The sequence below is a fragment of the Pseudonaja textilis genome, chromosome 2, assembly GCF_049901715.1.
Source record: "Pseudonaja textilis isolate UNSWEBS1 chromosome 2, rPseTex1.2, whole genome shotgun sequence".
Taxonomy (NCBI): domain Eukaryota; kingdom Metazoa; phylum Chordata; class Lepidosauria; order Squamata; family Elapidae; genus Pseudonaja; species Pseudonaja textilis.
Window position 1 is genome coordinate 129669423 of NC_141991.1, and position 25830 is coordinate 129695252.

General features: G+C 40.5%; 2 protein-coding genes across 3 annotated transcripts; one reads left to right on the forward strand and one right to left on the reverse strand.

The window, feature by feature from the left end:
- The first annotated feature begins 239 nt into the window (after positions 1–239).
- ETAA1 (ETAA1 activator of ATR kinase) lies at positions 240–10347 on the forward strand. Of its 2 annotated transcripts, none has more exons than XM_026717473.2 (6): positions 240–474; positions 1731–1868; positions 2649–2725; positions 6425–6543; positions 6791–8640; positions 9530–10347. In XM_026717473.2, exons 1-6 carry the CDS (start codon positions 333–335, stop codon positions 9637–9639), a joined length of 2436 nt encoding a protein of 811 aa, XP_026573258.1. In that variant the 5' UTR covers positions 240–332; the 3' UTR covers positions 9640–10347. The 2 variants fall into 2 exon arrangements, with proteins under 2 accessions (XP_026573258.1, XP_087781382.1); XM_087925256.1 differs by having other exon boundaries at positions 6791–7152.
- Positions 10348–14834: 4487 nt separating this feature from the next.
- LOC113447307 (keratin, type II cytoskeletal 75-like) lies at positions 14835–25702 on the reverse strand. The gene is made up of 9 exons (XM_087925257.1): positions 25093–25702; positions 23579–23793; positions 22698–22758; positions 22255–22350; positions 21189–21353; positions 20414–20539; positions 17946–18166; positions 17634–17671; positions 14835–16983 (listed from the first exon to the last, which is right to left on the reverse strand). Exons 1-9 carry the CDS (start codon positions 25606–25608, stop codon positions 16679–16681), a joined length of 1743 nt encoding a protein of 580 aa, XP_087781383.1. The 5' UTR covers positions 25609–25702; the 3' UTR covers positions 14835–16678.
- Between the last annotated feature and the right edge of the window lie 128 nt (positions 25703–25830).

Consider the following 25830-nt stretch of genomic DNA (forward strand, 5'->3'; position numbering starts at 1 on the left):
CAGTCCCCGCTGGAGTTGATTCGACATCCAAGTTTCTGTTAAAGCCCCTAATTCACTGTACTCACAGCATCCTCTAAGCGGGCATTCTCTCTCTTTAATCAAAGTGGGAGAAAAACTAGAGAGCCACCACTTCAATTGAAACCAAACCGCGCGCGTTTAGAAGGCCACGCCTCTTTCTTCCTTTTTTCCTCGTCAAGCGAGTGCGGCCAATCCCCCGCTTCCGCAGGATCCGATTCGGCCAATCAGCGAGTACTCCTTCGCTCTGAGAAAGATGGCGGCTTTGCGAACGGTTTAGTGGAATATGGGGCCGGCGGTGGCGGACGGACTCCACCATGGCAAACAAACGGCGGCAAGCGGTATCGGTAACTGAAAAGCTGATGGTAACGAGCCCGGCGAGGCGGAGCAATAGAAGAAGACCTGCTGTTGAAAGTGCCCAACGTGGCGAGAGTCCCTGTAGCGAAAACAGAGCAGAGGGTGAGAAGCGTCCCCCACCCCCACTGTGTGTACTTGGCATTTTGCATCTTTCAGCCCAGCTTTGGGCAACGCGGCTCCTCTGCCTGCGCGTCACGTTAGTTTCATCCTGAGCAAAAAGTATAATTTTGCACTGGATCACGTGGTTTATTCCCAAGGAATGGTGGCGAGTTTGGAACGCAGCTTCCACCATCCCACGCCAGCTGGGACTGATGGGAAGTTTAATCAGAAGCACCTGGAGGTAACAGGAAGGTTGGCGATCGGGTACCCCATTTAAATCCATAGTCCCTCTCCCCACCCTCCTGTTAACAATACTCTCCTAATTTATAATATTTGTTCCCCATTGTTTCTAGAATATTTACACTTTTTCCTACTGGATCTGCAAGTAGGACTTTTAAATGGGGAGTTAACGGCATTGCACTTAAAACACTTATTACAGCTTCAGAAAAAATAAAGTTCTTATCCTGTGGGTCTGCAAGGATCTCCAAAGACATATTTTTGTATGAACTACAAAATAAAGGCTTTTTTTCTTCAGGAACATTAAGGCTTGTAGTATCACACAGCTGTACCTCCCATTACCATTGATTAGCACTTTCATTGTAAGGAGAAAAAGCACTATAGCAAAATAGTGCTGTCTTCCCAACCTTCAAAGACAGTCCAAAAGGATATTTGTGATAAATGGTATCAAAGACCTAAGAAATCAAGCAGCTCCAGGAGAATCACACCAACCTTGGTTTTGCCACATGTTATCCATAAATAAAATTAATATTTCAGTGCCATGACCAGGCCTGAAATGTGAATGAAATGGGGCTTAGATAATCCATTTCCTCTAGGATTATCTGCATCTTTTAAACATTCTCCCACGAAAGGGATGTTTGAAACAGGTTAATCCAGAATTTCTGGATTAAACAAGGTAGGATGCATAAACTGGTCTCCCAGGGATGCATTTTCCAGCTTCATGACTAAGTACTAAGTAGAAGCTTTCCCTTATCTGGAGGGATAGTGCTCCAGATTGCAGGTGGGGGAGCTAATATCGCACGATCTTACCTCTTTTAACTCAAATGTCGGTGACCAAGCAAGCCTTTCTCATTAGGATTGTTCAGCTGGCATGGAATTCTAAACACTTGGGAGCAATTTTGACCACCAGTTGCTTAGATAATTTCTCACAACTTCCATAGTTTCATTTTTCTCAAGCTCATAAAGTGGGTATACATGTCCATTTTGAGTAGATGTTTTGCTTGTTTTACATTTTTTCATAGAAAGGTCTTCGTATAAGACACCAAAGAGAACTCAGGTGAGCAGATCACGGTTTCCTACTTTCAATTCTCCTACAAATGAATTGGATATGCAGCAAGAGATCTTTTGGGATCCTCAATCACCTACAACATATAAACTAGGTAACTATTGTTACATTAAAATTGTTTTCTGAGTAATTTACCTTTTAAAATGTGTGTTCAAAGGCCTTAGAACATCCTAGCTATACACGATGCTGAACTATAGTAACCTACATCTTTATAAATACTTGAGGCCATTTTCCATTAAAGCATTTCCAATTAACCTTGTTAAGTTTGCCAAATAGAAACAGCCTTGCTTACTTTAATGATTTTTACTGTCCTTTTGCTGTTTTATTTTTTTCCTTACTCTAATGGGTTTGTAATGATAAATGGGATTTTTTATTAAGTTTTATAGCTGCCCGCGTGACTTTGGTGACTGTAGCACACACAAAATAACAAAAACCAAAAATTCTTTGGGTTGATTTGTTCAATGATCCATTATTTGTTTCCTTGGTCCCTAACATTTTATCACATTGAAGTCCTCTTCAATACCAAAGTTCAAAGACTTCAATATTTTATCTATCTGATTTTTTAAAACTTTCTTTCTATAGAGTGTTACAGATAATACCATTGCTTGCACTATTTTGAGCTTTGCAGGTATAAACATCATGAAATCCAGATACCTTTTCCAAGGCTTTTGTGGCTATTCTATCTTGTGCTAGTCTGCAGCATATTTCTTGAGTGCTGTGATGTCTTCATTATAAGTTCTGGTTGTTGTAGTGTAGTTGTTTTTAATATTTAATTGTTGTCCTGTTTTTGTCATTCTCCTTGAGCTTAATGTATTTCTTCATTGGGAAACAATGAGTTCCCTTATTCCAATTCAGAAATTTCTTCTTTTTTTAGGCAACACTCAAAAGAAATTGACAGTTGGTAGACATACAGTCGAGATCTCAGAGATTGTTAATCGAATTGCTCCTCAGGTAATGATTTTCCTAAGATGTAACTCTATACACGTGGTATTTTGTACTTGCTTTTACATGAATTTGCATCTGATCAGCTTATACTATATGTGCAACAAAAAAGTAAAAAAAACCTACTTTGGGAGAAAAAAATATATATTTAGATCAGTCCCAAAGATGTTTTTTCAAAACTCTTTCAAGTGCAGATGGACTGCTGAATCTTGTCCTAATAGATTTGTTCTCTATGTTGTACCATGCTTTTTTCAAACCATCTTTCAGTCCATCTGTGTTTGAAAGACAAAAGTCACTCTTTTGAAGACAACAGGGTCCATATTCTGGACAGAGAGATCACTGGTTTGAAAGAGGGATAAAAGGGCTGCCTTTTAGGAATGATAGTCACCTAACAGTTGGGTTGGCAATATATTAACCAGGATAGTCATTTAATACTGTTGTATCTTTAAGAGAATGTTGTAATTGTGATTGGCTGAGGTTCCTCCAACAGCCATAAGATGGAGCCAGAAACCTGGTTTGTTCTCTTCTTGCATTTCCTTGTTGCCTTTTGCCTGATCGTCATTCTGCTGGAATTGCTGTGAGTCTTGCAACTGTTAGCAAACTCCGTTTACTGAACTTTGTTTATGATACTGGACTTCGTTTTTGGATCATCCCTGGACTGATTGCTTTGAATACTAACTGCTTTAACCGTGTATGATTTGGACTGTTTGTTGGACTTGGTTTACCCATTTACTGAAAGTAAAACCTATATTTTACTATTCAGTGTATCTGTGTGCTGGTTGTGTGTTATTCATCATTACTCTCACTACGTTTCCCTGAGGGCGCTCATTCTCCTAACGGGGAATCCCTCAGCACTGTCTTTGTTAAAATTGAACATATTGAGGGGGAGGGATATGACATCACCTATATCCTATTTACAACAGTCTTTTCAGCAGTTCCAAGAAGGTTCTATACTCATTTGCACTCTGATTCAGATTACCCTGAGGACACAAATAAGCACCCAAGTGGCCTTAATTACTCTCACAGAGCTAATGACTGACAACCACATGACTGCAAGGAATACAAATCCTTCCATTCCCCACCATTCAGTCAGAACTGAATAAGCTTCTTGGATGAAGCAAAACATCTTCAAAAAAACAAACTCGTTGCTTTTTAAAAAAGCACCTTTGGGAAAACCAAGGCCTGGATGACTGAGAATCTCCATAGATATATAGATCAGTGTTTGTTAAATTGTTTGAATAAATTACCTTTTTTCACAGCCTCAATGTCATTCACGCAAACCTTGTTTTTTTACCCAAGCTTCTCAGCAGCCGAAGTCACAAATTGGATTTTTGACTCACAAATAAGCAATTATAAATTGTTTCCTTTACTCAAGGATATGTTTAAACTACTGATTTAGATTATCAGACAACATTCAAATCCTGATCCTTCTGAATGTGAGGTTATTTGGCTTTACCTTAAGATGACAATCCTTAGAAAAAAACATCATTTGAACACATTGGAACTTAATTTTCATTGTATGAATTCAGAAAATAAGCCATATGAATTCAGAGTAGTGGTACAAATGTGCTTGCCATGTTCCTCTTCTCCCGGTTTGTGCTAACAAAAAATGACAGTGGATTTTCCATGTTGCTATAGACCTTAGCAGTATCCCAGTTCTGCCTGTTTTGACATTCCGCATTCAGCAGTGGAGTTATGGGATGTGGAAATGTAAGGGTGCTCTTTGAAATTGATTGAAAGATTGTTTCTGCCATAGGACTGGAATAGAACCATTTTTACTTTTTTTTTATGTTCTCCAAAGAGAATAGAGGTCAGCACCCCAGTGTATTATATACTTCCCTTTACCTAACCATCCATATTTGGGAAACACTGTGGTCACTGAAGGCCCAAGAAGTTCTTTTTTGTACTGGACACATTAGGAGACTTTTTGGCTGCTTGTGTCTGCTATTTTATAGTTACCTGTATGGGCAACTATATATGGGCTCCAGGAAATACAGTTGGGGAGCTCTGTTCCTCATTTGTTCAGACCCAGCCGGGTTCCCAAAGAGCAAACACAAATAAACTCAGTAACTCAAACTTTCACGGCTTTAATCTACAAATAAACCTCTTTGTAGATAACAAATGGCTTGCAGCCAATTAGTCCAATTAGAAAAACCTTGGCAGAAGTCTTCAAATAAACCAGAGTCGTTAATCACAACACTGAGTCCTTCGAACATTTTTGCCTTTTGTTTGCAAAGGCAAAAACCATTTGAAACCAGGCTTATATTTCCTGGAGGGAGGGGCCATTATGTTGCATCCTTACTCCCGAGTCCTCTGTGCAGCTTCAGCTGTTCTCTTCTACGAATCATCCTACACTCACGCACGCTTGGCACAGGCTCCTCGGGAACCTCCTCATCACTGCTGCCAGTCCCCACCATCCTTCCCCACCATCCCTGAAGGCAGCAGTCCACTTCCTGATGGTCCTGTCCCCTCCTCCAAATCCTCGCTCTCCACCGTCCTCACCTGCTGCCGGCTAACCACAACATCATTGATCTCAGGGAAGAGAAACAGACTGTGCCCCCTCCGCAAAGATAGTGAAATCATTCCCTTTGGGATCAAGCATTGGTGGCTTGGAAGAGATGAAGCAGAACGATGAAAGATTGATTTTCCTTTTTCCTTGTGACTCATGGGTTGTTTTTTATCTAGTGGATAAGGCAGATGTTCTTGCTAAGCTCTCCCCTTCATATCCCATTACTTTTTTAATCACCTGGGACCCCAAAAGGTGATTCTGTATTCCAGGAAAGCTAGCCAGCTGGAAAGAACACCTTGGCTTCTATCATAGAGAGGTTCAAGAGATGGAAATACGTTCAGTCTGTATATGTGACTTTGAGAAGATACTTCTCCTTGAATCTTCATTTTTATAGCCAGAGTGGATTGCTCATTCAGTTGTTTAGGTGCAGTGGAAAGAGATACTGGTAAGTGTTATATTATTATACAGGATGGATAATGTAAAAAAAAACAAAAGGAGGATAGCCAAGTATTTCTATATAGAGAACAAAACTTCAGCTATTTTTGGGGGGTGGGGGTGGGAGATGATCTTTTTCCATCTGGGATAGAAATACTTGCCACCAAGCTTGATATTCCTGGGAAATCTTGGGTTAGCCTAGTTCCAATGTGACGGACTGGAACTCGTTGGGGACAAGGGTCTTACAGGCCTTCTTGCCTTGGAAGGAGGAATCATTTTGAAGGACCACTTCATGATCTTCGCTCTCCATTGGCTCTCACTTCAATTTATTTAAATGCCGGGGGAAAGAGCTATAAGCCAGCGTCCAGGAAACTTGTGCTTTGTGTCCAAGGAAATGCGGTAATTCCATGTAATCGTATTAAAACTAATCACTCAGGTACTTTGAGATTAGGTTTGACAGAAAATTGGGATATAAATGTCTGAAAATAGCAGTGTCCATAACAGAACATGATGATGCCAGAAGAAGTATATATGTTCAAAGATACATTTGCAAAAATGCCATGATTATGTATCCTAATATATAATACAAATATGTAAAATGCAGCATATGTATTATATGCATGTTTGTCATTTACCCTCCTGAGGACAATCTCACTATTGGAAAATTCAGAAATACTTTTAGAATTCATAACACTGAGGTAAATTAAATAGGTGCTGTGTGTCCATTTAATCAAATTGATAAATGTTTATTCTTAACTATTTAGGATGAAAAACCTGCCTGTTATGAAGGATCTCTTCTTGGGCTGTGGATTGGCGAAGATGCAATTCCTTGTACTCCTGGAGTAACAACAGCACGATCTAGAACAAAAATAAATACTGCAAGGTATGTTGGAAAACTTGCTATTTGCTTTTTGGAATCATCACAAAATTTCTATGCAGAAAAACCAGAGAACGGTTTGACGTAGTGGTAACGTTGTTGAAAAATGAAGAACTATTTTTAAGAAGTTACTTTTTTTGCAGGAGTTGAATCTTATTGTAATACATTGATTCATCTTCCAATAATTATAAAATGAGCCATTCCCAAATACTTTATGTTGGTAATGTTTTTTTTCCATTGCTTGTTCATGTAGAGATCATCAGTTAAAACATGAAGAAGAGGAACTTATGAAGTTAGCAAAGCAGTTTGATAAAAATCTGATTGATGCAGTCCAGGAACAAAACTTTTTGCAGCCATGTTCTATCCATGTTTCAGCAGCAGCAAAACCATCAACTGACAATCATATCAAGATCCAAAGAGAAGATCAATGCCAATTACTAAAAGAACATCTTGCAATTAACTCTACTTTGTCCCACGGAAGACTTAAGGATAATGCTGGGATAGCTAAGAGTCCTAAGAGCAGTAGTCAGAAATCCATAGATCTGGATGCTGAAGGGGCACTAAATGAGCTTTTTGATTGTTCTACCCAAAAGTGTAGTGGCCAGTTGAGCCAAGGTATGTCAAACTATTCCTTGATCTCTGTTGTACAGGATAAGGATATTTTGCTGGAGGCAGAGAAGCTTTTGCTTAGTGATGAAGCTCAAGGGCAAAGTGCCATGCATCTTAAACAGCATTCCGAATTCCTTCTAACTCAAAAAGCTAGAACAACTCCTGTACAAACATTTTCAGGTGCAGAGCTTTCTAATAATAATCCTGATAATCCTTTCAGTGATGACAACTATGACTGGGATGCTGATTTGTTACCTGATGATTCACTTCTTATGCAAATTACTCAGGAGCCCGAATTGATGAAGAGTGCAGAAGATGCTCGTATTTCTGAGGAAAGGGGAGAATCAAAAAAATGGGCTGTAAATTCCAAGAAGCCATCTATCGCCCAGGCTGGAGTTGGTAATTCTTCCATTACCATACCAGTATCGTGTGTTTCCATTTCAAACCAAAACATTCAGACAGAAAAAGCCAAGATTATTCCTTTTCATGAAGATAGCTCATTAAAAACCAACAAGGTGGATTCATTTGCTAAAACTAGGCAACACAACACTCTGGACTATAATTTTACTTCAGTGAAATCTAAAAATAGTAATGTGCCTCATGGTCCTTCCCATCTTAAAAGTGCGACAAATATAAGTTCTGAAAAAAGAACTTCAATTCCATATTCTGATCTTGCTAAACTATCGACTGGGAAATTCAAAAGCCACAAGGTCTCAGTTGTTTCTGCCAATAAAAACCATCCTGATCTAAAGACAGCAGCTAACCAAGGAAGCTCTGATTGTCCACAAGAGACATCTGTGGCAAAGAAAGGGATGTTTTCATTTGATGATTGGAACGAGCCCAAATTTTCAGACGAAGTTCTAGAATTGTTTTGTGAATCTAATACCTCTTGGGGCACCCACTATGACGATGATGACGACTTGCTTTATCAAGTTTGTGATGATGTAGAAAGGAAAACCCAGAGCCAAATGGGTATAAAGGAAACTGGAAAAGCTAAATCAGTGGCAAAGAATACTTCCAATTTGGCTCAGAGCCTTCGTCAGCCAGGGCTTGGTCAAGGACTTTCCATTTGCCTGCAGACTGAGAAGAATTGTGCAGGCAGGAAGACCTTTTCGTTAGATCTGCCCATTGCAATAAGGAAGAATGAAAATTCTGTAAAAATGTCTACAGTGTTTGAAGGCACCTTTGCATCTGGAACTGGCATACCTACTATGTCCAGTGTGCAAATAAATATTAATAATAAGCAATGGCAGAATAGGCATGATGTGGGCAAAATAAAAACTAAATGCAATCAGTTGTCTTCTGAAAAATCCAAATATATGTTCAAAAAAAACAGTAGTTCTCAAGCCCTTGTTTTGGAAAATGTGAACGTAGGCAGTCTTTCTAGAACTAACAAGGGGCTGTGGGAAAGCAAGAATGCACCAAATGTTCCATTTCAGAAAGTCATGAATGGCAAGCCAGTTAAGAGCATTGATTTTACACCATCTGAGAAAGGTAGGTGTTGCTGGATTCTCCTCAAAATAACACAGTTCTTATAGGTAGCTGGTAAGCCATCTTCACTCATGGAATCCTCTGGGGATCCTTGGATCTGTATAGAATGCATGCTGGCATTGCAACATTATTTAAATTTGAAGTTCTGTCATGGATAAGATACTATATCTGAATAAAGGCATTGTTAGATGAGAGGAAGGATGCTTTTCATCCAATAATGAATTTTTGTTCCTCTATTGATCAGTTAGACTCCCTGGCACACCCACTATTGGAGCAGGAATACAGTGATTTCTTACAAGGGAAAGTCACTTTGGTATCATTTGGGCTTTATATTGTAAAATAAAACTTGACAAAATGCAGACATTCTATAAGGAGAACTATGTGGGTTCAAGTTTTTTTGTGCTACACGAGCTAGTTCCTCCCTACAAACTTTGTTTTCTCCATGGTGTATTTTTCTTTTATGATTCACCTGCCTGGCGTTAATGCTATCTGTTCTCATCTTTAGATGTAGCTAGGGGCTAATTTCATTCTGCCTTTTTAAAATCATTTCAGGATGATATCAATTATTTAACAAGATTGTCAAAATCTATGTTCAGAAATGAAACAATGCAAGTTATACTTACAATTAATAGTTGGACTTTTAATAATTGTTCTTCCTGCTTCACTTCCTTAGATTCTATGAATTGATTCTTGAAGAGGGCAACATTTTAAACTGCCCTTGATACAAATGACCCTCCCCCTCTCCTTTTACTTGGTAGATGTTTTTGCAAGAATTAGAGGGCAATAGTTATTCTAAAATATTATTAATAAAGTTCCTCTTACACCTGATCAGTAGAAACATAAGGTACTAGGTAAATGTGGCTACATCAGATCATTTGTCTTCTCTTTGCAGAATATAAAAGTAGGTGTTCTCAAGAAGAAATTGCACGGAAAAAGCAAGAAGCTCTTCAGCGAAGAAAGTGTAAAATGGAAGCACTGTTCAAAAATGCTGCACCTACTTGAGTACTTTTCAGTACAGAAGAATTAATGGCAGGTGGGCAGCGGAATAACTCACTAAAATATATGTCTATATTGAAGTGTACTGCCAATTTCTTCTCCTACCGCTGTCTTTATTCTTCTACAGAATGGCAGTATTAATTGCTTTTGAATTTCTTTCCTCCCCTCCTTTTTGGAAACACTATTGCTTATAACTCTTTATTTTTTTTATAAATTATTTATTTGGACTTGGGATATTAGATCTATTTAACTGATATCAATTCTTTTTTTTTATTAAACCATGCAATTGACATTTGTTGTTCCCCATGAAACATAATGTGTCAATTCTTACTTTGGAATGTTTGAGAAGACCAATATCCCAGTTTAATTAATTAAGTAATTAATTTAATTCTATGCTGGTCATTTAGTCCATTTCCCATGCAACATTAGTCTTTAAATTTTGTAACGAGCATTTTGTTTGTTCTGAGGTCATAAATGAAAACATTCCAAGCTTTAAAGTGTGTACCAATAATGTAAACATTTAATAGTGATCCTTGAATGTAACTCACAGCTTGGTTCCATTTTAATTTTATTTTACCACTGCATTACAAAGGACCGATTCTGTAGTGAAAGCATGTGAACGTTTTCTATCATTTATTTATCATTGTAAATCATTGTAAATTGTATACATGCTGTACATGTTTTTGATTAAACTGATAGCAATTTCTCTGATTATACTCTTGTCTAATATGTGACCAGAACCTAACCACTGTACTATTGTTACCTCTTCACAGAAGTGAAAGTGATCTGCTCTCTGTTGGAAGTATGTATCAGTGTGTTGGTGACTTCCCAGGCTGTTCTATTCTTCCATTCTGTAGCTCAACATAATAAACAGAAGTCAGGGAGATGATAGCTGGTCCCTAATTATGGGGCCTATTCATCTTCAGTAAGAAAAAAAAAGCAGTCTTTTTTCTGCATCATAAGACAAGAGTTGAGGATTGAGTTTCACGCACTATTGACTTAGAAGCAATGGACGTATTCTGATTTACAAAAATGGCTCTAGTTTCTCGCACTTCAGGATGTTTATTGTGAGGAGATGTTACAAGGGAACTAATTCTTCTAGATTCTTATGTGATTACAGCAAGTAATATATCTTGTACAAGATACCAGCCCCAGAGACATCATACCATAAAAGGATGCCTCTAAAACAGTTTCATACACGGCTAAAAAATACGGTCAGATCTGGATTTTTCAGTGAAAGGGACAAATGGAATATTGTATCAGGTGTATTCCAATTCAATACTCCAAATCCCGCTTCAGTTTGGGAGAATTTTTATGCAAATCTATTTACTAAACCTAACCAGGGCCTCCCATGTGAGCAAATTACTGATACTCTCTGTCCTCCAATGTTAGTGCCAGAAATCAAATTCATTATCTGAAATCTAATAAAGCATCTGGAGAAGATTCGTTTACTTCCAGAACTTTTTAAGACATACACTGCTCAAAAAAAATAAAGGGAACAAACAACACAGTGTAACTCCAAGTCAATCATACTTCTGTGAAATCAAACTGTCCACTTAGGTAGCAACACTGATTGACACTCAATTTCACATGCTGTTGTGCAAATGGAATAGACAACAGGTGGAAAGCATAGGCAGTTAGCAAGACATCCCCAATAAAGGAGTGGTTCTGCAGGTGGTGACCACAGACCACTTCTCAGTTCCTATGCTTTCTGGCTGATGGTTTGGTCACTTTTGAGTGCTGGCGGTGCTTTCACTCTAGTGGTAGCATGAGAGGGAGTCTACAACCCACACAAGTGGCTCAGGGAGTGCAGCTCAAGCAGGATGGCACATCAGTGCAAGCTGTGGCAAGAAGGTTTGCTGTGTCTGCCAGTGTAGTGTCCAGAGCATGGAGGCGCTACCAGGAGACAGGCCAGTACATCAGGAGACGTGGAGGAGGCCGTAGGAGGGCAACAACCCAGCATCAGGACTGCTACCTCAACCTTTGTGCAAGGAGGGACAGGAGGAGCACTACCAGAGCCACGCAAAATGACCTCCAGCAGGCCACAAATGTGCATGTGGCTGCTCAAACAGTCAGAAACAGATTCCATGAGGGTGGTATGAGGACCCGATGCCCACAGGTGGGGGTTGTGCTTACAGCCCAACACCGTGCAGGACGTTTGGCATTTGCCAGAGAACAACAAGATTGGCAAATTCTCCACTAGTGCCTTGTGCTCTTCACAGATGAAAGCAGGTTCACACTGAGCTCATGTGGCAGACGTGACAGGGTCTGGAGACACCGTGGAGAACGTTCTGCTGCCTGCAACATCCTCCAGCATGACCGGTTTGGCAGTGGGTCAGTAATGGTGTGGGGTGGTATTTCTTTAGGGGGCCGCACAGCCCTCCATGTGCTCGCCAGAGGTAACCTGACTGCCATTAGGTACTGAGATGAGATCCTCAGACCCCTTGTGAGACGATATGCTGGTGCGGCCCTGGGTTCCTCCTAATGCAAGACAATTCTAGACCTCATGTGGCTGGAGTGTGTCAGCAGTTCCTGCAAGACGAAGGCATTGATGCTATGGACTGGCTCGCCCGTTCCCCAGACCTGAATCCAATTGAGCACATCTGGGACATCATATCTTGCTCCATCCACCAGTGCCACGTTGCACCACAGACTGTCCAGGAGTTGGGGGATGCTTTAGTCCAGGTGTGGGAGGAGATCTCTCAGGAGACCATCCGCCACCTCATCAGGAGCATGCCCAGGCGTTGTAGGGAGGTCATACAGGCACGTGGAGGCCACACACACTACTGAGCCTTATTTTGACTTGTTTTAAGGACATTACATCAAAGTTGGATCAGCCTGTTGTGCTTTTTTTCCACTTTAATTTTGAGTGTAAGTCCAAATCCAGACCTCCATGGTTGCTAAATTTGATTTCCATTGATAATTTTTATGTGATTTTGTTGTCAGCACATTCAACTATGTAATGAACAAAGTATTTAATAAGAATATTTCATTCATTCAGATCTAGGATGTCTTATTTTTGTCTTCCCTTAATTTTTTTGAGCAGTGTATATTGATTGGTGGGCCCTATTGTTGGCAAGGCTGTTCTCCCATATATTAGTAATGAAGGTTTCATCCCATAGTCCCTATAAAAAAGGAGATGAAAGTGACCCAAAAATTATAGACTGATAAACCTTACTGGAATTGTGGCTAAACTATATGCAAAACATCTTTTGAGCAAAATTAAAGACTGAAAGAGAGAAAAAGCTGAATTTAGATGAAAGTGTTCCACAACAGACAGTTGTTTTATTTGACGCCATCTCATAACAAAACAACTAATGAAAAGAAACCACTTACTACCTCTATAGGTCTCAGTGCAGCTTTTGATCCTATAAACAGGAATATTTTGTGGAAAAAAGTCAAATATGGAAACCAGACACTTGTTCTTGGTTAAAGCCCTTTATACCCACTTGAAAGTCCATACTGGTGTAAATGATTATGTAACTAAAAGTATACCTATCCATAATTTAGGGTTGTATTCTAGCTCCAATGCTTTTTAACCTATATGTCTATGAGATTCCAGGATTCCTGTACGTTTCAGACATTCATGACAAAGATCCATAATAAATTCAATAATATCTTTTTATATGCCAATGATATGGTTCCATTGGCACATTCAAATAAGCCTGGGAAGTCTTTGTGAAAAATAAATACCCCACTGTGTTCTTAAATTTTTTTAAACCTCAATAAAAGTAAATCAAAAGAAATTTGCAAAAGTATGAAATATAACTGGCAAATAATTGGTGAACCTATTTTATAAGTGAATTTCTTTACTTTAAAAGTGGTTTTTACCAACATAGGGTCGTGGATAAATGATTTTGAAAGAAGTTCTGCAAGGGTTGAGGCAAGTACTAAAATATTAAATAGTTTTTTAAATTATAGTTACTCAAGTACCTTGATCCCTGTACCGAAAGTATTCAGGGCAAAAATAGCCCCAATAGTAACACATTTGAATCAGTTCAGACCCATTTTTTAAAAAAGCGTACTGGGATCTGATGAAGTGTCAGCCCCTGCAATCAGCAGAAACAGCTGTCCATTCCGAACAAGGCCAATCAATAATTAAATTTTTGCATATTGGCAGAGAATCCATTCAATAGCGCTTGATGGACTACCCGACGCATGCCTAACAGAACAGGAAAGTATGGATCAGCCCTATTCCTGGATAATCCTACTTATCAAAGTTACTACATAGCTTGAGTTGTCTACCCAATATATATTCTCAACTGTCTCCCAACCATTTTTAAAAATAGAAAATTGTAGATATCTGGGCCCAAACAGATGGTGTTATTGGTAAAAAAAAAAGATAGCTAAGAATAAAACTATTTTCCAATTTGAAAAATACCTGTCATTGAGTTTGTCACAATTCTAGAAGGGCAAGATTTGAGTTGTTGGATTTCATGGCTAAATATAGCCCCTTCTATCATCTGCCATGTACATGCAATGTCCCATGGAATAAATTTTCCATAGGATTTCTTTTTGAATTCTTCAAACTGAACACAGTTATGTTACATAATTCATTATATAATGGACCTTTAAAAAAGAATTAGACAAATCCTGGACTATAAAGGTATCGATGGTTATTGGTAAATTAGTTCCAAAATCAGAAGCAACACTAGGAAATATTTATGCTCTTCTGGCATCCCAGAAGAGATTGGTCAGCTACAGTGAGAAAAGAAATCTGAATCCATATAGCATCTTGTGCTTGTTATAACCAATGCTGACATTACATTGTTTGAAACACTATTATTATAATCTTCCTCCATAGAGAATCTGGTGGGGATTGTCAGTGTAGGGAAACAAGTTAGAACATCACCAACACACTGATGCATTCTTCCATCAGAGAGAAATCATTTTCACTTAACTGAAATTTTCATGCATGTGATGCATGTTTTCTGATAGATTTGCAAGAAATAGCGGAAACCTCTCACATTGTAAGACGTCTATTGTGGGGAAGTGTATTTAACATAGTGCAACCTATTTTGTCCCAGATGATTCTAGGTAAATATCTGGATTAAAGTTTTCAAGTAAAAAAAACCACAGCAATTGTCTTCTAAGAGCCAATCTGGTGTGGTGGTTAAGACACCAGGTTAAAATGAATTCTAATCCAGCCTTAGGTACAAACCTAGTTTGGTTACCATGTGCCAGGTGCTCTTTATCTGCCCTAGGAAGCAGGCAAGAGCAAACTACTATTGAAATCATACCAAGAAAACTAAGGAATTTCTCCAGGCAGTCATCAGGAGACAGTACTGACTTGAATCATTCCCCTCCGAAACGTCCTCTAATGACCAAGAATTGGGTTGAATTGGGTTGTTGAGGTCATCTCAAAACACCCTGAAAACCATAGGTGTTCAAACTCACCCATCTGCAATAGTCAGGGTTCCGGTGATTGCTCTAATTAAATTATGAGCCTCGAGCCAAGCTTCCAAAGAATCCAAAAGATTTATTAGGAGCAACATGTCGGCATTAACCTAAATGAAGCCAACTCTGGTATATGTAATTTAGAGTCACCTGTGATCCTGTCCCCCCCACCCCCCGGGGTGTCATCAATCACATTCTCCAATGAAGGATTTGGGGGGAAGAAGATCCGGTAGCCTAGGTACAATCTTTGTAAGATAAACGTGGAATGTACTTCTGGTTTTAAACTGCCATAGTGCTCCTTCACATTCCCCCCCCCCCTTGTTTATGGCAACTCAAAAACAGACATAGGAATATTTTATGAGTTGACAGTATCATTATAATTCTAGCCCGCTTCCTAACTATTGCAGTAGTATTAAGACTGTTTTTAATGACCTCCCCTATAATCATGTTTCTATTGTGTATTTAAAATAGCTAGGTTTTTTTATCAATTACAATAAGTGTTTTATTGGATACACAGCAAAAAGAAAAGCCATGTTTCAAAGTGCATATTTCAAGCACAAAACTCCCTCAGACAATTATATAGTTTATGCAAACATTGAAAAATGTAGAAATCTGAATTGGATGAAAGAAGGAAAAATCCAAGCACACAAGCCTATCTATCCTCCATACAGTTTGACTCATTTGTAAAGCAGAGTTCTGGTTACATACAATCAAAGAAATGGCCTGTCTTATACAAAAGCTGAATATAAAGGAAAAAACCACATGTATGAATATAGATAATACTTGATTTACATCCATTCATTCAAATTTGAAATTACAATGGCAACGAATAAAGGGATTCACAACCTATATCTGAAGTTATGGCTGCTGTATGATTGGCAGGCACATGAAGAATATTTAGGTGCTTTGCAATCTGCCACCCTTAAGACGGACCCCAGGAACACTCCAGTTGTTCCTACCTGCCTATCTTCCCTCTCATCTCGCCCCGTTGGGTCCCTTGGGCCTGCTTCCTGCCCTGCTGGGTCCCACATCCTTAGGGCTCCTTCCCTACACTCGTGACTTGTTCCACAACTTTTCCAACGATCACCTTTCCAAAGGTGAAACAGCCAATGTGCCATGTGGTCTTCCTACACAGAGGCCACGGATGCCATTCTGGAAGCAAGTGCCATATTGGGAGCTGGTGCAATTCTCGCATTCTTCTTGCTTCCAAAATGGCACCCGCTTTCAGGGTGGTATCCCATGGCTTCTGTGTAAGATGGCTGCACAAAGGAAACTCTTTGGGAAAGATGGCTTTCAGAAAAAGCAAGTAGAGTGGAGGAAGAGATTTCCAAGGGTATGGGACCAAGAGTGGTGGGAAGCTGTTCAAGGGAGGCCTTTCAGAAGAGGGACAAGTATCATTTGGGGACGTGCTCTAATGTGGGCCTGCATCTCGCCTCCCAGGGCCTTTACCAGTCTCTAAGGGACCCATTGTTCCAATTAATAACCACAATGCATGGTGGTCATTAAGTGAGGCAATCATGTGGACTCAATTACAACCATAAATCCAGGCTCAATTCTGGTAGTGAGGGCTAGTTATACTGCACAGAGAGAAGTCCAGAGAAGACATTGTTCACGTATTTCATTTTCAAAAGGGCAAGGGATTGGAAGCTTAGCTTATAGGACTTGTTGGAGGAGAAGAGGCTAAATTCATGCTAGAGGAGCTGCCATCTCCATGCTCCATGCTTTCGACGTTGCTGCTGCCATCTCCATGGTCTACACTTTCGACGTTGCTGCCATCTCCATGGTTCGCACTGTCGTTGTTGCTGCTGCCATCTCCATGGTTCGCACTTTCGATGTTGCTGCCACCGCCACCTCCTACTATAAAGAAACTACCTCCACCCTGGCTAAGGCCACTTCTGTAGCCAAGACCACTACCAGCAGCCGAACCTCGTGAAATACGTGAAGAGATAACAGCTGCGAAAAGAAGAGACAGAGAAGACGATGAGCAATTTCTGTTCTAAGAAAGGCAGCTGCCTTGTAGAAATTATAGGAAGGGTAATCACTACGGACCCTTGTCAAGTCCATCCTTCCTAAAGGACCTTCCAAGATTCAGAATGAAATTATTTTAAAACCTCTCTATTTTACTTCTCAACGGTGCCAAAGGTCAGATGAAAGAGCATTGATGAGCTTGCTTGAGATCAAATGCAAGAATTCCAAAGCCATATTGAGACCGCAGGATGAAATTACTAACATGTTGTGAGATTTGGTGATGGATCAGAGTTCCTACAGATTTGTAAGTTGTTGTCTGAGGCCTGAAAAATTGGTTGAATTCTGTCCTATGAAAATTCTACAGGTGTTAAAAAAAGGTACAAGGAAGCAGATGCAGATGTTCACCCCATACTTATGGTACTATGTTGACGTAACACACCAAGAACTTTGCTGTGCTTCTGCTAGTCTAAATGCCGCAGTTGCAACTGCAAAACCTACAATTGTAGCGGAAGAGACAGGAGGATGGAAGGGCAACACAAAGTGCAGTTCCCTCCATCTAAATAGAGGCAAGGAGCCTCTTAATCAGCACTGGACAGCAAAGGTCCTATAATGTGAATATTCTTCACTATACTTACAGACATTCACCGCACCTGCTGCATCATTTTTCAGGAATCTGTCAGGAAACAAAGCAGAAGCCAAGCATGGATAAGAATTCAAATGTATTCTGAGCATATACAGCTGATTGAAAGGCAAACCAATGTTGTATGACAATTGTTGCAAAGTCATCGAATCTTTAGAGACACTGAAGGATAAACTTCAAGGGGAAAAGACTCACTGTGCCCACAGAACTAGATGCTAATGGGGATTGTTTTGATGGAGTTTGAGGATTTCCACCAAAAAAACACAGCAAAACCTGTAAAGGTCTATTTAGATGGGCTCTCACTGACCGATATTCTTCTCCTTCCAGGAGCTTTCTGTAGGTTGCAATCTCAATATCCAGGGAGAGCTTCACATTCATTAGCTCTTGGTATTCCTTGAGTTGCCTGGCCATCTCTTGCTTGGTTTTCTGAAGGGCATCCTCCAGTTCAGCCAATTTCTGCTTTGCGTCTTTGAGTGCCAGTTCACCTCGGTCTTCTGCTTCAGCAATCTTTCCCTTTAGGTTAGCACACTTAAGGGAGGAAGGAAAGAGAAATTAGCACAGAAGGCGATCTCCTCAGAACAGAGTAAAATATCTTCAGTTATATTATCCCATAAGCAGATATGGTAAACTTATATTTGGCCCAAGACCCATCCTTGGACACCTGTAGGATCTCCAAGGACATACCCAAAATGTCAAGGGCCACCTGCTCCAAACACTGTAAGCTTGGATGGTACTAATGAAATAATATGTGCAGAAGTATTCCAACTTTGGAAGAGCACCTCTGAGTATAGAATCATACAATGATACGGCTGGAAAGGACCTTGGAAGTCTTCTACTTGAACCTCCTGTCCATGTCAGGAATCTTTATACTATCCCGGACAAATCTTTTCTTGAAAACCTCCAGTGATGAAGCACCCACAACTCTGGGAGGGAAGTATTCAAATTTGCAATGGGAAATTTTCAGTATCCTCTATGCAGCAACTGGTCTGTTGTTTCATGACTAGTGACAGGATTGCCTTCTTTCCAACAATTTCCCAGGATAGTTAGCAGTATTAGGGTCAGCCATGTTGCTGCTGCTTTATGCTTGACAGGATGAAGTATCGTGTCATGAAGTACATGTAGTCCTTGATTAATGACACTTTGAAGTTATGACAGACCCCCGCCCCCAAAGTTACTTACAACCCAGTATTGAAGTTATGGCCTTTATGATTGACTGTAGGTGTGCTGCAGTCAACCCACGCTATCTATCTTCCACCCCCATACTGTCCTGAGCCTGCTTCTCATCTCACCAGGCCCCATAAACCCCACATGAATTGTGGCTCTTCTGAAAATGGTGCCCCCTTATGGGATGACTTCACATAGCCCAGGGATGCTGTGGGGTAGAACGTCCTGTCCTTCTGCCCCAATGCAAGCTCCAGGGCCTTTCTAAAGTGTTTGATTGGTGTGAGGAGGAGGATGTGGTGGGGTGGGAAGCAAGCCTAAGGTATGTGGGGACCAGTGGTGGTATTCAATTTTTTTTACTACCAGTTCTGTGGGCGTGGCTTGGTGGGCGTGGTAGGGGAAGGATACTGCAAAATCCTATTCCCTCCCCACCCCACTAACCTGCTTTCCAGCTCTGTTCCCCTATGCAGGGCAACAAAAGAAGACTCAGCCGATCAGCTGGGATTCAGGAGGCAGAGAATAGATGGGGGCAGGGCCAGTCAGAGGAGGTATTTGCTGGTTTTCTGAACTACTCAAAATTTCCACTACCGGTTCTCCAGAACTGGTCAGAAGCTGCTGAATAACCACCTCTGGTGGGGACCCCGAGGGAGGGTGCCTCAGGGAGTCAGGAAACCTTAAGAAAACAAGGCAGGCATTCCTGGGTGTATGCGAGGCCTGCCACATCTGAGGCACCCCATGTTCTGCTTAATGACAATATTGGGGAAACCTGGGGTAGGTTCATTTAAGCAAGGCAATGACAAAATTGTTAAGTGAGGCGATTACATCACCTGACAACTGTAACAACTTGCAACTGGCAGGCTTCATTACTGTCATATGTCAAGGGCTACCCGTAAATGGAAAGTTGAAAGAAGTGTACAGACCAGGGAAAAGATGACGGTTTGCAATTGCATGCCAGCCAGGAAATTTACAGCGGTTTGGAAAAAAAAATGGTATGGGGAAATTATGTGGTTAAGCATCATAGATGCTGTGCTATACTTTGTTTTGCGGGCAGGTAATGTAAATAGGTAGATTATCTGTGCGTGTCCTATTGTGTTTCATATGTAGTGGTACCTGGGTATTTGACTACGTCAAAACTCATTGAATTTGGTAACTTGATGCATTTTGATGCAAAAATGTACTCGTACTTTCTTTGGTATTTGGCATGTTGCAAAAGGAAGAGGAGGATGACCACAGAGGGTGGACAGGGGATGGGCCATGCTGGAAAGGTCCCTGACAAGAAAAAGGACATGCAGAAGATTTTGTACCTGGCCAAAACAAAGAGTCATGTGGTAAGTCTCCTGTTTGTTTGGCACTCTTAGTTTTTAGTACCCATTGTGCCTCTTAGAACCAATTGACCTTGAGTACCACTACACAGGTGTTGCTAATTTTGAGGTTAAATACGTGGTAAAAGGTAGTATTATTTTAAGGGTGAAAAAATAAAATATTTCAACTGGGGAATAATCTGCACTTTGGAAATGAATGGGAAGATCATGAAACGGATATTCTTTCTGGCCAGAAATATGGCAGAGCAGAACCACTGTATGATCACAACTTTGGGAGAATGCGGTAACCTACCTGCTTTTTCACACCTTCAATTTCAGCCTTCAGCCTCTGGACATGTCGGTTAAGTTCTGAAATCTCATGCTTGGCATTACGAAGATCATCACTGTGCCTTCCAGCAGTACTCTGGAGTTCTTCATACTAAAAAAAGTAGAAAGCAGCCACTGTGGTGTTAATTATTATTTAATTGAGTCCGTTTGTGAGAGTATCTATATCTATATCTATATCTATATCTATATCTATATCTATATCTATATCTATATCTATATCTATATCTATATCTCTATCTCTATCTCTATCTCTATCTATCTATCTATCTATCTATCTATCTATCTATCTATCTATCTATCTATCTATCTATATCTGTTTGTCTACCGGCCTCCCCCAATCTGATGCTTTAACATGCTTTGGAATGCAAATCTTACATTTCCCAGTCAAAAGTCATTGGCAATGCTAGCTGGGAAGTAGGGAAGTTGCTCTTGAGAACACTAGATTGGGAAAGGAGGCATCTAAACACTGAGGCAAATTGGAAGGCAAATAAGGGGGAAATCAGATTTGCAACCCTTGTACACCACAAGAGGCCAAAGTGGCATGCAGCTTCCCTGACTGCTAATAGATTTACAAGAAACGATTGGTGGGACAATGAGGAAGGAAAAAAAGGCAACATCCCTCCAACTGGCTTGGCTTTGCTAATTCTAATTTTGGAAGAAAACATTCGGCCTCCCCTCACAGCCTATTCATTGTAAGGCAGCAACAGCTCACCCACCCGGCTTTCTGGATGACGATTTACCTGGCTTTGGTACAAAGCTTCAGCCTCTGCCCTGCTTTTCTTTGCAATGTCTTCATACTGGGCTTTGACTTCAGCAATGATGCTGTCGAGGTCCAGGTAGCGATTGTTGTCCATGGACAAAACCACAGAAGTTTCAGAGATCGTCCTCTGTAGCTCTGCCAGTTCCTGCAGGTGTGATAGGAATAGTCCACTCAGAAAATATACACAAAAAGGTTAGGCCTTGGCAAATACTGAATTCAAAATTTAGAGCAAGCGGTCCTTTCTATTAGGTAAGTAAGGAAATTGGAAGGAGTATTCATTTTGCATGCTTTCTTTTGTTCCCCAAATTACTTTCATCTTTGTTCTAATGATCACATTCATTGATTGAAAATACAATTGAACAGAAAGGACAGGTTGCGATGAAAGCTGTTAACAAATATCTATGGAAAATCCAAAGAACTGCACAGGGTACAGAATTTCCAACACTCCCTTCCCAAAAAACTCATCTTTGTTCTCCAACTTGTCAAATTTAAGAATCTATTGCCTAAGTATAACCAATTATTTGTAACTTGTACAAGAGAGTTATGGGATTACCAAATGCCTGATCAATGTTTTTGTTTAATGACAGCATTTATCTTTACATCTTGGGATTCTGGAACTGCAGGAATTCTTACGTAATTCTTAATTAATTCTGAACCTATTTTGTAACTCCTTGTGTTTTTTAAATTACTTGAGGGATTTTCAACATCTTGAAGGATTTTAATTCCTTCCTTCCTTCCTTCCCTTCCTTCCTTCCTTCCTTCCTTCCTTCCTTCCTCCCCTTCCTTCCTCCCTCCTTCCCCTCCCTCCCTCCCTCCTTCCTTCCTTCCTTCCCTTCCTTCCTTCCTTCCTTCCTTCCTTCCTTCAACAAAATATGCTACAATTTTTTATTTTTTTCAAGCAATCTTGTTTATCTAGGGGTGAGGGAGAGGGGACTTCTCATAGGGAAAGTATTTCTGGAAAGTAAATGAATAGGTAGCTATCTCTTTGGTAGGACATATGATTGCATAATAGAGCACAGTTCAAAGAAAATACTGTTGGGGCTTACCATTTCATGTAGGACTGTGAGGAAATCAATCTCCTCAACTAATGATTGTAATTCAGTTTCTAGTTCTGGTTTGACCATGTAGGCAGCATCCACTTCCTAAAAAGAAAACAGTGGATTTAAGGGCAAGAAGTTAAAGGAGCATAGAGTTATTAATTATTACTTCCTGCATTTTATTCAATATTAAAATACAGGCAGGCAGGCAGGCAGGCAGACAGTCAGACAGACTGTATGTATGTATGTATGTATGATGTATGTATGTATGTATGTATGTATGAATGTATGTATGTATGTATGTATGTATGTATGTATGTATGTATGTATGTATATATGTATGTATATCCTAACTGAGGTAAATGTACTCATTTCTGGGATAGTCCCACCTTTTAACATCACAGCAAGGGCTACTTTTGTGCAAAGTATTCACACTGTAGACAAACTCTCACCTTCTTGAGGATTACAAAGTCGTTCTCTACTTCTGTACGCTTATTGATCTCATCTTCGTACCTATTTGGGGAGGAGAAAAAAATAACGCCTACTGAGGGAAATTCAGTACAGCTGTTGTGATTCTAAAATGTTTTAAAAGGGTCCCAATAATATCGCAGACATGATTCTCAGATGTGGATGGTTAGTTATAACCAAACAGTCTGAGAATATTTGCTTTGTTACACAACTGGACCTACCAGATCTGAAGGAAGACATACAGATAGAAAGATGGGCAATGTTTTGAGCATTTCTCTACACAATGTCATTGACGGACAAAATCCTGCAGTTCAGGATGGCTTAGACTTGCGATACCCGGACTGGACAAGGCTGAAGAATCATGAGATGACAGCAAAGAGTTAGCAGTCCTGTGATTCTTTCTGCAGTCTGATGGTTATCTGAATTTGTGCCACCTAGGAATATTAACTATGCTGAGATCCTAGGGAGCTGAAATCCACATATGTGCAGAGCACCACCTGGAAAAGCAGATCTGCACATTTGTCTTTAACAGAGCCTGCTGCGAGATCTTTAGGTGCAATGCGTTGTGTGAGATCCTTAGTTGCAATATGAGCAAAGAGTATACAAGAGGGCTCAAAACCAGTTTGTAGGCACCAGGTTTGAAACTGAGAGATTGTGACTTCTAGCACTGCCTTAGGTACAAAGCCAACTCAATGACTTTGGACCAGTTACTCTCAGTTCTAGGAAGCAAGCAATGGCAAACAATTTCTGGAAAACCTTGCCGAGAAAACTGCAGGGACCAGTCCAGGCTGTTACCTGGAGTGAAAACAACAACAACCCCTGACTTGCTGGAAAGGGAGCAAAGCTGAAGGTCTGAAAGTCTTACTTGGTCTTGTAGTCCTCAACAAGGTTTTGGGTGTTATGTAGCTCTCCATCCAGCTTTACTTTCTCCTTCTCCAGATCATTCAACTGTGTCCTCAGATTGTTGATGTAAGCATCGAAAAGTGGCTCAATGTTACTCTTCACAGTTTTCTGGTCGTGTTCCTGCAGCAGAGCCCATTTTGTTTCCAGCACTTTATTCTCTTGCTCAAGGAAACGCACCTGGAGGCGGAAAGACATGGATTTTTGGGGCGGGGGGAGATGGGTGGGTAGGAAAGGGGAATTAAACAATAAATCCTCTACAATGTTTCTCAAGCGATCTTGATTTGCTCTTGAGCAGATTGTAAATATCCATTTTTCTCCTTTCAATGCGCTGGAGATATGCATAATATATTATGGGAATGTGGATTGGGAAAAAGGCAGCATTATTTTAAAACTGGAGGAAGAACCATCAATTACATGCTATGCTTATGCTCATTGCTGAAAGGGAAAAGGATCGCAAGATCTTGTAAGAAAGGTCAAGCTAATACATTCCATGTCACACTGTAATAACAGAAGTTGGATTTTGAAGAAGTAAGGTAGAAAAAGATTTTTGCCATTCTTTCAAATTTTGTGCTGAAGAAAACAGAGAATATCATGCACAGCAAAGAAAAACACCCCGGGGGGGGGGGGGTCATCAAACAAATAAATCAAAAGTTTTCACCCAAGAGACGAATAACCAGACATAATTTATCTTACTTTGGATACATTAAATAAATGTCTAGCCTCCTGGAGAAGGTTCTCATATTGAGAAGGTGGGGGGGGAAAAGACTAGCAGCATGTGAGTAAACGCATTTACAGAATAATGAGTACACCTATTGGAAGATCTGAGAATCCGGTTAGGGACAGATCAACCTGGAGAAAATCTATGAATGTAATGTTGCTAAGAGTCAACTCTGTGATGGTGTACAACTCTCAAGCCTTTTCTTGTATGCACTTCGAATGGGATACCTACCTCTTCCATATCCCATATTACTCATCAAAACTCCATTCTCCCTCTCGTATTATGTGCTAATTTTCTCTAGAATAAAGGCTCATAATTATGCCTGCTAAAATGGTTTGATGCACTTCACATCCCACTTACTTCTTGAAAATACAGTCTGTGCATAAAGGATAAGGTTGAGGCCATTCTGATTGGCACTCATTTCCGTCGTCACCATTGTACAGTGAGAAACTCTGTTGACCTACTGAGATTCACATTACAGAAAATATGATCTTAACTTTTCCAATGTCCCTTTTTTCAACAGGAAAAAAAAATCCCCTTGGCATTCCTCTCATCAAGTTGCTGTTTCAAGCAAGAGCATCAAAACCAGGCAAAATTGGCAGCTCTGTAATCTCCTCTGGCTGGTGCCAGCCAGTGATAAATAACAGCTGTGATGAAATTAGTGAAAATTGCGAGAGGAGCTGGAGGAAGGCTCTTGAGCTCTTTGCCCAATTCACTGCAACCTGAAATAACAAAAGAAAATATTTATTTATTCTCACCTTATCTATGAAGGAGGCAAACTTGTTGTTGAGTATCTTGATCTGCTCTCCTTCTTCTTTGCGAACCTTCTCTATGGTGGGGTCAATCTCCAGTTTGAGAGGCGCCAACAGGTTGGGATTGACAGTTACTTTTTGGATTCCGCCTGGTGGGCAAACTGGGAAGCAAGAGTCCCCTCTCCCTCCACCAAAACCAGCCCTGCCTAGCCCATAGCCTCCACCAATACCACCACCAACAGCATAGCCATTAGAAACTCCACCACCGTACCCATAGCCTCCACCGAAGCCAGTGCCATAACTGCCTCCAACCGCGATTCTCCTGGGCCCACCAAGATTGTAAAGGCTTTGGCTGCCAAAACCAGCCCCACCGGCCCGGCCCCAGCCAGCACCGCCAGTGCCACAGCTTCCACCTCTGCCCACGCTTTGTGAGCTCCAGTTGGCGCGACACAAGTTAGGTAGGATGGCAGATGAGTTACTGAAGCCTCTCCTCTGAATTCTGATGTTGGCTCGGTGAGACATTTTAGTCGGTGAGGAGCTGAAGCAGAAAGAGGCAGAAAGAGAGGACACAGTCTGTGAAGCAGAGGCAGGTGTAGTTGTGAGCGCTAGGTTTTAAGGTTTCTTCTCTTATATATATTGTCAAGGAAGTGGGATTGGTTGTTATTGCACTTGATCATCTTTCTGATTAAATATTGCTGGGCTTGCCCTAAGGCTTTTTTAAAAAAAATATGACATCACTGTTTT